Source organism: Lagenorhynchus albirostris, chromosome 8 (genome assembly GCF_949774975.1).
Source record: "Lagenorhynchus albirostris chromosome 8, mLagAlb1.1, whole genome shotgun sequence".
NCBI lineage: Eukaryota > Metazoa > Chordata > Mammalia > Artiodactyla > Delphinidae > Lagenorhynchus > Lagenorhynchus albirostris.
Window position 1 is genome coordinate 36,599,562 of NC_083102.1, and position 12,753 is coordinate 36,612,314.

The following is a 12,753-nucleotide window of genomic DNA, read 5'->3' on the forward strand; positions in this document are numbered from 1 at the left end:
TTAAAATAACTCTTACCAGTCTCTGCTTCTGAAGTTCTTCTCTAAGTATTCTATCTTCTGGTAAAACATCACACAGCAAAAAATAATTGTCTTGTTCTTCTGTTGAGAGATCAGGAAAATAAATAAGAAATGATATTTATCACTTTTTCAAAAAAAATTTATCTTTCTTAAGAGAAATATATCTATCTATGTCTATGACGATCTCTCTTCTGGTATATAGTTCTGTTTTAGCTTTACTGAAGTTATACAACATGAACAGAGCAATTTAATTTTAGCTACTATTTAAAAGAATTATAAGAAAGATTATTCCTTTGAATTTTTGGATTGCAGGGAAAAGATGGTAGTCAAGATGTACACTTACCAAATGGAGCTGTGGAATTGATTCTTATCACACTACAAAAATCTGTAATGGGCTGTTCAGTGAACCTTTTCCTCCAATATGAAATGTACCTTAGAACAATCAAAAACAAAGAATGGTGAGAAGACTCAATACCCTACTTACTTTAGAATATAGGATTTTATAAGAACATTTAATTACCCTAAAGCAATAAATCAAATGTTGACTGAAAACTTCTAGCTAGAAAATTTGTAAATAGAAAGGCAGCAGAGCATTGTAGAAATATGAAATAAATATTTAATGAAATGACATTACCCTGTAAAGGCATGAAAATGATTAAATTTTACCATCCCCAAATTCAATAAAGAGACGTATGGAAAAATTAAAATGAATTATTTTTATGTGATAATGAAGTTTTTTTGAAATCACATCTAAGTTTATAGAATTTAAAATGCAACAATGATTAAATAGGCTTTATCACACATTTTCCAATAAATTGAAAGTTAGGTGGTTATCTTATACATCAAAAGAACGGATCATGATAATGCAATGAGAAGTCAGTCTAAATTCAATATCTATATAACAAGATAGAACAATTCCATACGTCCACACTGTGTCTGAAATTTAGCTTTTAGAATAACAGCCAAGCTTGCAATTCCTGTATCTAATGAGTTGAGTTAGAAGAAGGACACTGGCTATACGTAAAAGTGAAGCATAACACCCAGACCTGCACTATTTGATGAAAGAGGGAGTAAGATGACAGGATTCAACAAGCTGTTCATCTTTCCATTTATCTAACAAGATTTATATTGACAATTACAATTTCATTTATCAAAGAAGAAGAAGAAGAGAATGTGATCTGCTTCAAGGGGGAAAAAGGAAATGGAAAGGTTGACTCTGCAGTTGACAATTTATCAGGCTACATGTTGATGGATAAAAAAGGAAACTTACAACAAAGGATCAAAACCTGCACAAGAGATGGAACTTAGTTAAACAAAGCACACAGAAAGAGTATATTTAAATGGCTTGATATAGCACCTGTGTCCTGCACATAGTAGGTCCACACTAAATGTTTTAAAGAGGTAGAAGAGCATTTGAAGATTCCTGTAAGGTTCTCTAAGTAGTTCTCCAGCTCCCAATATTTTGACTCCTTTTTAATCTCTTTTTCTTATTTTCCCAACCCATGGTGCTCTATAGAAAGGGCATTCATTATACATTAGGAAAAAAAAAATGTGCCGGGAGAGAGGTCTGAGAGAAAGAGAGAAACGTGACATGAGCTAATATAAAATATAAATGGATGACAACACTGAATATAGAATATATAAGTAAAAGAAGTAAAAGATGGGCTTCCCTGGTGGTGCAGTGGTAAAGAATCCGCCTGCCAATGCAGGGCACACGGGTTCGAGCACTGGTCTGGGAAGATCCCACATGCTGCGGAGCAACTAAGCCCGCGCGCCATAACTACTGAGCCCGCATGCGACAACTACTGAAGCCCGCACGCCTAGAGCCCGTGCTCCGCAAAAAGAGAAGCCACCGCAATGAGAAGCCCGCACACCGCAGCCAAGAGTAGCCCCCACTCGCCGCAACTAGAGAAAGCCCGCGCACAGCAGCAAAGACCCAATGCAACCAAAAATAAATAAAAATAAGTAAATTTACAAAAAAAAAAAAGAAGTAAAAGAATAATGTATAACAATAGAACCACATGCTTTAGCTCTTCCTTCTCATGTATAACCATGCTGGCAACCTGGATGGGTAAGAAGGGGTAGAACTCTTTCCTTATAAAACAGTGCTAGACCTTATTTTAAGAGATCTGAAAATGATGTATCTGAGGCTCCAGCTCAGTCTCAAACCATAAATACTATAAATGATGAACCATGACCCTATGTCTAGCTCCCTGGCTCCCACATTAGAAGTATCAGAGCCGAAGGCATTTCAGGTCCATCAGAGTACACAAAAAGAGGAAAAGCACCTACAAAAGGCTGACACGTTATTCCCTTTGCCATCCTGGCCAGCTTCAGCACCCTCCACTCCCCAGTTATCTTACATAGTTACTCTTATTCTCCTCTTTTCCATTCCCCACTAGTTGCTTTTCCTTCCCCTCCAGGGGAAACTGAAAGAAAAGGTAGTCAAGTTTTATCTGGAGTTTCCTCATGGCTACCACTAGAATACAACAAGGAGAGGTTCATCACTCTTGATTACTACTCCACTGAAGGCTCTGTGGGTGCCACCCTCTGGAGAAAACAGAACAGTTGTTGTCAGCCTTTTATATTATTTCCACTATGAGCCTACAGTTCGTTAAAAGGCAGTGATAATTACATGTAAAAAATTACATGAAGCAGATGACCAGGTAAGAGCAGATACTAGTGACCAGACTGTCCTTTGAATTGTCACTGACTAATTCTTTAACAGAGTCAACACAATAAGAGTCTCTTATCTGCACAGATCTTGAGCTAGAAGTAGTTGTGCTTTTTAAATTAAGACGATGGTCCAACCCTTGTGGCTGACGTTTTATTAACTGACTCCACCAGCCCTGCAGGCAACAGGGAAGAGAGAAGCAGGGACTTTGCATTCAGAGATATGAACCTGAATTAAAAGATTTTTTAACCTTTCTGACACTCAGCTTACTTATTTGCAAAATGGACTGTTGATAATTAAACAGGATAACACATGTAAAGCAGTGTCCACCATGCTGGGTGTTTAATAAATGAAAGTTATTATTATAAGAAAAAGTAACATATTTAGATAAGATTAAAGTAGTAAAGAATCTGTTATTCCAGAGAAATATTGGTATCTAAAACAACAACAAAAACAACAATGATAACGTTTCATCAAACATTTAATGAGCAAATTAAAATAGTTATATGAGTAGTGTCAGAGGGCACACACATGTGGCTGAGGCGGGGAAGAGTAGAGTGATGATGATGATGGTGATCAGAAGGATATCAATTATTAGCAGCTACCATTACTGAGACCCTACCTGCCCAAGGTCACACAATTAGAATGTTAGAATTGGGATCTGTTGTCCCAAATCCAAACTCAAGTCTCCTACAACACAATGCCTCTCATGTCATGTGAGGACCAAGCTACACAAGAATTTCAGAAAAATTTCAGAAAAATTTCAGAAAAACAGGAGAAAGCCTCCAGAATTACAGTTGCGATACTTGAAGAATTTTCTTCCTTAGAGACCAAGGAGAATGCTTTTTGACATGGCAAAACTGAAGTACAGACATGAAGTCTGAAGGGAGAGGGAAGGTCTTCCCTTTCTGAAAAGCATATTACCTAAAAGCAGCTCTTGGTCTGAACTGCTCCTAACTTCCTGCCCAAGTGTTGAAAGTTGACACCAGCTGTTTGGGGCTGTTGAATTGGAACTGCTTGACTAAGCAAAAGGTACAGTACCTACAGAGGCACTGATCCCTCTGATGTCCTGATTCCAAAAGTCAATGGCTCTTAGTCTCTAAGGACTTCCATGTTGAGTCCTTTTCTCCTTGATCTTTGAAGAGAAGGCTCACATCATGTATTTGTTTTGTATCACAGTTTACCTCAGTGTGGTAGGCACAAGGGAAGTGATTACTAACATCGGCTGACTTAAAATCATGGGGAGATTCTGTCTGACAGAACTTCAGTTACCCTCTTCAAATAGTTAAGGCGTCCAATGGGATGAAGAGAGAGAAGATACTGTTATATGCTCATGTCTGGTAGTCTTTACATTGGTTAAAAGCTATTTTATTGCTTCATGAACAAGTGGTCATGAATTCTGGAAAGGATGTTTTTCAGACACCATCTCTAAGAGCATCTCTGAGATGTTGTTAGGTAGCTTCTGGGGAAAGAAGGATAAAGCAGGTAGTAGGCCAGTCCAATAGGCACAAAGGTGTCCTCTGAGTGGTCTCCTCCTGACCAAAGGCTGGGTGACAATAACATCAAAGGGAAAAAGAATCATGTTACAAAAGCAAAATGTAACCATAAACTACCATATAACTTAAACATATACAATTATGTATCATATCTTATTGTGGTATACTATATAAATAGATCTGAATTGCAACAAACTTTTGACCTAAGTCTAAATTTAAGATGTATCCTAGTTATCACATAATAGTACTTTTTTAGTTTATAATTAAAATTAAGAGGTATCAATATGTCCATTTCCCTGTGGTTGGTAAAAGCATTCAGATACATTGTATTCAATTGAGAGATGTTTTAAAGATAGCAGATGTTCAATACATGCACTGGTGGCATTTTTTCCCACCCACTAAAATTTATTGTTCCATGTTAAGGTATCACTTAGTACTTCTTCATTTTTTCCTACTTCTTTAGTTTGTTTAAAGCAACCACTCGATATATAAAGGAAGCCAAGAAATAATATGTGGTATGAACCCTTTATTTGGAGGACAGTTATCACAGCATTTCATATTTTATTAAAAAGCCATAAAAGTAATTATTAGGTCACCAGCAAATACTTTCTTTTAAAAGAACTTTAATCACATCTCACAAGAAATCCTTGTAGTAATATCATCTTGCCTGCCCAGCTCCCCATTGTAACTGGTGTGCTTATTGACAGAAGCATAAAGATTTGAGATACAGTCATTAATTAAGTAGCACTGAATGAGTGGACTCTAATATAGAAAGGGGCAAGAATTAAGGAGTTAACATTTTTCTTCTGGAAAAATTTTATCTACTGAATAAAGCTAGCAAGTAGCTCAGTATAAATAACTATGTTAAAAAACGGCTCAAAGGAGAGACTTTTACTTTTGTTTTTGTTTTATTTCCTCTGAGAAAATTTTACTGTTACTTTGTTCCAATAAAATGTTAAATATATTTAAACGGAAACTTTAGAGCTTATTTCTTACAAAGGACAAGGTAAGTCCATCTCTTATCTATTATTTATCGTCTTTATTACTTATTGTACTCAGAAGCATCAACTCCTCTCTGAGACGTTTTATATATATATATAAGAATTATTCAACCTATAAAGAAGTTCTGAGTGAATTAACTCATGCCAATTGAACCTCTCACTATCCCTCCCTCCCCTCAATAACTGCTAAGAAAAAATCACATAGGTTGTTACATAATATTGAGCAGAGTTTCCTATGCTATATACAGTAGGTCCTTGTGGAACCTAAATGGGAAAAGAATTTGAAAAAGAATAGATACTTGTATATGTATAACTGAATCTCTCTGCTGTACACCTGAAACTAACACAACATTGTTAATCACAACACTGTTAATATATTAAATGGTATTTAAAAATAACAAAGTTTAGCCATATCCATTCCTGGTCAGTGTGAATTAATCACATTTTTACTTCCTGAGGGTGAAACTTTTATTTAATTAGGAGGAGAGTTGACAAGGAAAATCTAGGTTTCCAAATTTAAAGTACATGTTAACTACACACTTTATTTAGAAAGCACTTATATCAGACATGCATCTTTTTCTTTTTAATTAAAGCATCCATTTTACTACATAACTGCATTTATAGTGTGATTGATCTCAATATTTAATTATTAACTCCTAAGCCCTGAGACCTAGTAAATAATTTGATTTTCCTGCCCACATATAGATGAGATTGACAACAATGATAAAAGAGAGATTGATTAGTACAAATATAGCCACTTAGCCATCATACATAAGTACAAAGGATAAAATACGAACTGATTCAGACATTTCTCACAGATTTTAGAAGAACACAAAGAAAATCTTAACATTACTCAATTATCACTGGTTGATCATCATATTTTTCTGCAATTCCTTAGGGAGAATTTGCATTTATGTGGTAAAAAAGAGTAAAAAAAAAGTTTTACATCAAAGAAAGGCCAAGTGATAGGAAATTTATAAAAGAATAACTCTTTTGATAGTCCTGTCAATGGTTACTTGAATAAGAGAAGAATTCAACGCTCTCTAGCCTAAGAAATGTCTAAAACAAAATCGACAGATCTGACCACCTATAACTAGGTATCATATAAGAGAAAACTCCCAGAATACTCCCAACACACACACATGTGTATATACATATATACACACATACAAATTTTAATTGAAAATAAATAATAATGAATGAGAATGAGAAGCACAGAGTGTTTCCTCTGAAGGCATGTAAGAATTAGTTTATTCCAGTAGTTGGTGGCATATATTGTTCATATAACTCTCCTTCCCTATTCTGTCTCTGCCCCCTAACCATATAGCCCCAAAGTCTACTCACAAGTAGCAATGCTGAGTGGATGGATATAAGGGGCCATAACAGAGACGGCACACAGCAGACATTCATTATTGGTGCTATGCATCTGAGAAGGCCAAGAAGGGCTAGAGAATAGCTAATATTACCCCTTTGAGCACTGTGGCTATTTGTCCTTAAAAACAAACTGCCATTCTCGAAGTTTAGAGTACTTAGAAACTTAAATGAAAATTTCTCAAAACAAATTTTACAAATGATAATTAGGTCTTCAGACCAGCATAAATGCCTATTGAAATCTTAAGCTACCGTTGCAGGAAGCTAAGACTTCAAAGATATCTTTTGTAATCAAAATATAATTAAAAATTTGGCTACCATTTATTGTGTAAAAAAGATATCTCAGACGCTGGTGCTATACATGCCCTGTTTTATATAATGCTCAATAATATTATGAGGGCTGGTGTTACCCCCATTCTATAGATGAGAAAACTGATGCTTAGAGTGGTAAGTAGCTTGCTGGAAGCCATGTGGTAAAGAAAGTCACCGAGTCTGCATTCAATCCTAGGCCTTCCAGGTTTCACAGTCCACTCTTAATAATACAGCTTGTTGCTTGCAAAACCCATTCTAAGAAACAAGTTGCTTGCTAAGAATAATGTGGTCTGGGAGATACAGAGTTTAGATGCAGGGATTTTATAATATCTGGGCTACTCTAACGTTTTGTAGGGAAATCAATGCAGAACATCTCAAAATGGGACCCTACCAGATATACCAAAATATGTGCTTTCAGTAACTATACAAAGCCAGTTAACTACACTGATATTGTTTATATGGAAAATTATTCCAAATTTCAACTAATAATGACCTGTACATAACTACTCCACTATATCTGCTTAAGAGAAGGCATTTCTCTTAGACAATCACTACCAAGAATTAGTCTAGAATTAGTGACTATAATTAGCTCACTTTGGAGGCCTGGTTGTATAGGTCAAGTTCCTACATTTCACACATGCCCAATGTTGGCAGTTCCTCAACTACTCACATCTACTCTTCATCCTCTTCCTCTAAGTACCTCAGTCACTGACCTTAATTGCTGTCTACTCTTATAGCCCTCTGGCTTGTTGAAAGACTCAATATTTTCCTGGTTTTCAACCATATAACAGCATTTAAGCTGACAGGTGTTTGGATGATAAGCTTTTGGCTTAAAAGGCTCCAAGTACCTCTTTCCCCCAAAACTGCCCTTTGGGTGGCCTTTTACCAAGTCTATTCTCACCTTTCTGGAAGAACTCACTTAGTTGGAGAATGCATATGTCCTGAAACATGAAAAGAACATCAATCTGATAGAGATCAACAATGTCCAAAATTTCATGGAATGTGGTAAAGGGAATATTATTGACTCTTCGGAAAGTTGGTCTGCTTGCAGAATTTGTAGGACATACAAAGGTATGTGACATTTTCAAACATAACTTACACACTCATGAAGGCAAATAAGTACAAAGTTTAAAAAAGACTAAGGTGAAACCTGATAATATGAATTTTCATATTTCTATAGGAATAATTTTATATGTGCTATGCCTTTCCTTTAAGAAATAATAAACAATTCTTTTATGGATAAAAACAAAATTTACCTTTGGAAATCAGCAATCAACTTAACATCAGCTATGACAGTCTTATGTTCAATGATCATGTGCTTCAGAAGTTTGTCTTGTTCATCTATAAGAAAATGTTCTTCACAGAAAATACAAGGCACAGATGGAGAACCTTCTAAACTGGTGGTGCCACCTGGATTTTCTGGCAGGGAAAGCGGCTCCAGGATACAATCCTTACTGTCTGGGAGAGACAAAAAGAAAAAGAAAAAAAAAGCTGAAATCAACTCTCTTTAGAAGGATGATTTCTCACCTCCTGCATTAAAAGGATCCTAAAGATATTTACATAATTCCAAAAAAGAAAATACACAGTACCAGAGAGCACGATACTTTATTACCATTTTAAATAGCTTCTGTAACCCAGAGGCAGGGAGTATAACAAAGCAGCTCAAACTCCCCATTTGCCAGCTTGAATTGGGAAAACCCACTTGTCAGGACAGCTGTTCAAGCCTTCTTCTTGGATACCGGCCAATGGCAGCAAATCTAGGGGTACCTGGAGGGGGAAGGCTGCAACACACTGGGTTAAGGTTCTAAGGCCCATTTGTGACCTATGGCTGAAAGTCATCACGCTGGGAGGCAAATGGTATATATTGAGGCTACAGGTGATGCCAGGACAATCTTTTAAGCTGCTTCCTGTTACACCTGCAAACTCTTTCCTGTTTCTGATTATTTGTCATGTGCGAAGAAGACAGGTCTCATATTGGGTTAACACAGCATGTGCTGCGTGGCCCAGGTGGCAATTTTTGATGTTGATTTATATCTATCATTTGATTATATAATTATGTATCATAATTCAAGTTCTTGCAAACAAAGAGATGAATGCTCAATTACTAGACATACATGCTAAACATTTTTCTTGTCTACACTATTCCTTTTCCTAACGTCACCTATAGTATCCTTAAGAGTTGAAGTATGTAAGGTCTACAGCTCTGAATTCAGGGCCTCAAACTATAGCCAGTTGTGTCAGGAGTCCTCTTCAGTCTTCTAGGGTGGAAGGCTGGACCTGTCACCTTACGCAGACTACTGAGTAGTCAGCAACAAGGTAACTAGCGTAAGGCATTTGGCATCTGAGGAAGGGCAGGAGACCTTCTTTGGAAAGAAAGACAGCTATTTCACAAACAGCAATCTTTGGAATTAGGTTACTATTAATTCTACTGTTAAATTTTATTCCTTATTTTTATTTTACTTTACCTATTTTTAAAGGCCTTCTTAATTGAATAATTAATTGAATCAGTTACTGGTACACTGCTGACCATGGCCTAAGAACTGGATAAATGATGTAAGAGGGCAGCATTCATTCACTCACTTAACAAAAATTAGCTGAGTATCTACTGAGTTTTTTCCTGCTTGACTTTGCATGACACTATTCTTACCATCAAGGCCTAAGTGCTTGAAATTTGTTTGAAGGTAAAGATAAGTTAAAAGGATAAAGAGAGAGCGAGAATGTATAGGATTTATGGGAGCATGGGGACACAGCAGTCACCTAAGTGAGCTGGAGAGGGAACGTGTCCCATAAGCGATGTCCTCTAATACATCACTCATAATAAAGTAGGCTAAATCAAACTGTTTATCTTAGTTACCTAAAATTATTAAATACCTGGAAAGAAGAAAACAGGGTACACATGACAATAGGGAGAATATTAAAAATATTTAAGCACTTTAGAAGCACTATTAGTAAGACTGGTGTGTTACCCATTATTATATTCATTAAATTAGGCAATGAAATCAAGTTCCGGAATGCTATAGCTCTTTAGTTGCAGGATATATTTTTCAGTTATAGGTTAAGTTCTGCAGGAACTTAAACCTGCATGTGAAAAATAGGATGGGGAAAAAGGTAAGTGATATACTCATGAAACTCTGTAATAATATTTTACGTTCCCTAGAATAGGAAAACAAAAGGCAGCATATTCTAAATAAACGTTAGTAACATTACCTGCCATCTAGGAAATAACAAGTACTGTACTATATTCTTCTTCCCAAATTTGATTGAGGTATCTGTAAATTCATTTTTCTTAACTGAAGAAAGCAAACACTATATTAATAATCACCACCAACAGCAAGAACTAACCTTACTAGGTGTTTGCTATTTGTAAATTACCAGCAAAGTGTTTTAGGGCACTTTCTCAATTAACCCTAACTACCTTATTCGATTAGTACTATTACAACCTCCATCTTCCAGATGAGAATTGAGACTTAGAAAAGTTAAATAATTTCCCCAAGTCACAGTGTTAGTAAATAGCCTAAACTTACTAATTTGAGCCTAAATTCAAACACTACATTTTTCTGCCTCCAACCCCAAAAGGCAATTCCTCAACTGTGTTTCTTGTTAAACTATGTTCAGTGCTGTTTTGAATTCATATGTACTTGTAAGTCATACTAAATTTATATGCATTCTGCCGTGTCCTGCAGCCTCCCCCATACCACCTCCACCAGCAACTCTTAAACCTCAGTAGCCCACATCCTTCAAAACCACTGGGTACTCTACCATTGTCTTCTTTCCTGAGACTTTACTGCAAACTCTCTACTATTCTTCTGTGGCTCATGTCTCTTCCCTTTTGTTTGTTCAATGCCAGTTTCTCTTTTTTCAAATTATTCCTCAGAGAAGGGACCTAAATGTTCACACATACTAGAACCAAATTGCTTACTGTCACTGTAAGGGTATACAGGAGCAAAATCATGAATCTACAGATTTCATGTATGAGGAACTTGTGGTTTGAGAGGTACTAAGTTGTATTTGGGAACTTGAGTTGCTATACATCCATAAAATAAAAAAAATTAATAGAAAAAAACATTTTTAGATCTCAAGGTTCTACAATTTTCTCCTGATTCCATAATCATTTAGCACTGTGTTCAAATTTATAACAGCATTGATCATAAGAAGTAATCTGTTTACCTTCAGACTGTTAGTCTCTGGAAGACAAGGTGAGTCCTGGTCATCTTTATTTACTTGGCACAAATACTGTGCATTATTATCCTACCATGAGTACCCACCATCACTGTGTTTACTTTGTGCCAGGCATTGTTAAGCACTTTACAGGTACAGTATTAATTCAATTAACCCTTACGGTAATCCTATGACAGAGAGTCAATTTCTACTCTTATTTTACAGTTGAGGAAACTTAGTCACTGAAAGGCTAAGTGACTTGCCCTTCAGATAGCTAGTAAGTAGTCGAGTCAGGATTTGAATCCAAGCAGTTCGGCTCAAGCATTTGCACTCTCAACCTATACCTAACTCTAAGGAGTTTAGACCTTTCCTTATAGGAGGGGTCTCTCCTGTTTTAAACTGATATGGGGAGAATGGATTGGAAAGAGGACAAGTCTAAAGATGGGGAGACCGACCAGTTAGGAGACTACTGCAGATGTCCAAGTTTGAGAGCTTGTCTGAAGCAGCAACGTTAGCAGTGCTTAGAAGAGAGGAATAGAGAAGAGGCTACAAAGATGAAACTGACAGTTCCTGATTAATGGCTGGCCACAGGGAGTAAAGGAGAAGGAGGTGAGGAAGACTCCCAGGTTTCTGGCTGGAAAGACTGTATGAATGGGGGTACCAGTCACAAATCTAGAAATACATGTAGAGAAGCAGAATTTTTGTTTTCTGAGAGGGATGGATAATGAGTTAAGTTTTAGATAGCTCAGGTGATCTGCTCAGAATTTAGATATTCCTGACAGGGCTTGTGGACAAAGGCAGCAGTAACTGGTGTCTCATGTGATGCACCTGTGCTATTCTTTGTGTTTGCCAGCTGTCCCTCACTCTGTCCCCCCACCTTCGCCCCACGGCTGCTTGTGGGCTTGACCTACTCCATCTCTCCATGCTCAACAATACAAATATCTCAGTTGTAATTAATTGTTTTCATGTATATCTCTGCCACTAGGGTAGTCTAGTGAATTCCTCAAGGTCAAGCACTAAGTCTTACTTATTTTCAGGTCTCTGGTATCGATTATACAGTGCCTGAAACATAGATTGTATTTCACAAGTGTTTGCTGAACAAAGAAATAAAAGAATGAATAATGGACCAGAGGTACTTACAACTAGAGTTACACCTTTAACTCAGTTTCTAGGTAAATTCTATTTTAGGGAACACCTCTGGCTGTCTGTCTTTAGGAGAACTTTCTCTGCCCAGGATTGAGAGTAGTCCAACTATAATTATAGCCAGATATTCAGTCCTGTGAGCCTTGGTGTTAACAGGCCCACTGCTAATTAATAAATAATGATGTAAAAATTACATTGAATTCTGAGATAACAATAAATACTATTGAGTGTAATAAAAGTATTTCATCTTTAATTAGGGATTTCAAAATTATTTTTAATTTTTCATGTAAAGATACTCTCTAGTAAACAAGGAACAAGCATCATTTGGAATGCTGAGTCAGTTATAACCACTCCATCTGAGGATGTTTCTGCGGGATAGACCCCAATCCTCTGTATATATTTTACTTTAGAGCAGTGACTTCCAAATTAAGTTTCATCACCTGGGAGGCTTTTTAAAAGTACTGATTTCAAGACCTTACTGTAGACAGAGGAACTGTAATTTTTACCAAGCAGTAGTCTCTACACTGAAGCCTGGGAATCAGTGGTTCAGAGGATGATCACATGGGGACTGTGGGTCTCC

The 12,753-nt window shown here is 36.6% G+C and overlaps 1 protein-coding gene across 2 annotated transcripts in view; it reads right to left on the bottom strand.

Annotated features, from left to right (window-relative positions):
• The window catches only part of ZNF277 (zinc finger protein 277), a 115,987-nt gene that overhangs the window by 46,364 nt on the left and 56,870 nt on the right, over nt 1–12,753 (bottom strand). The window contains exons 2-4 of one of the 2 annotated variants that reach the window (XM_060156829.1): nt 8,129–8,330; nt 362–450; nt 17–99 (exon numbers count right to left, since the gene is read on the bottom strand). In XM_060156829.1, the coding sequence (XP_060012812.1) occupies nt 17–99; nt 362–450; nt 8,129–8,330 (374 nt within the window). The remainder of the gene's footprint in view (nt 1–16; nt 100–361; nt 451–8,128; nt 8,331–12,753) is intronic. The other variant, XM_060156830.1, reaches the window with a different exon arrangement.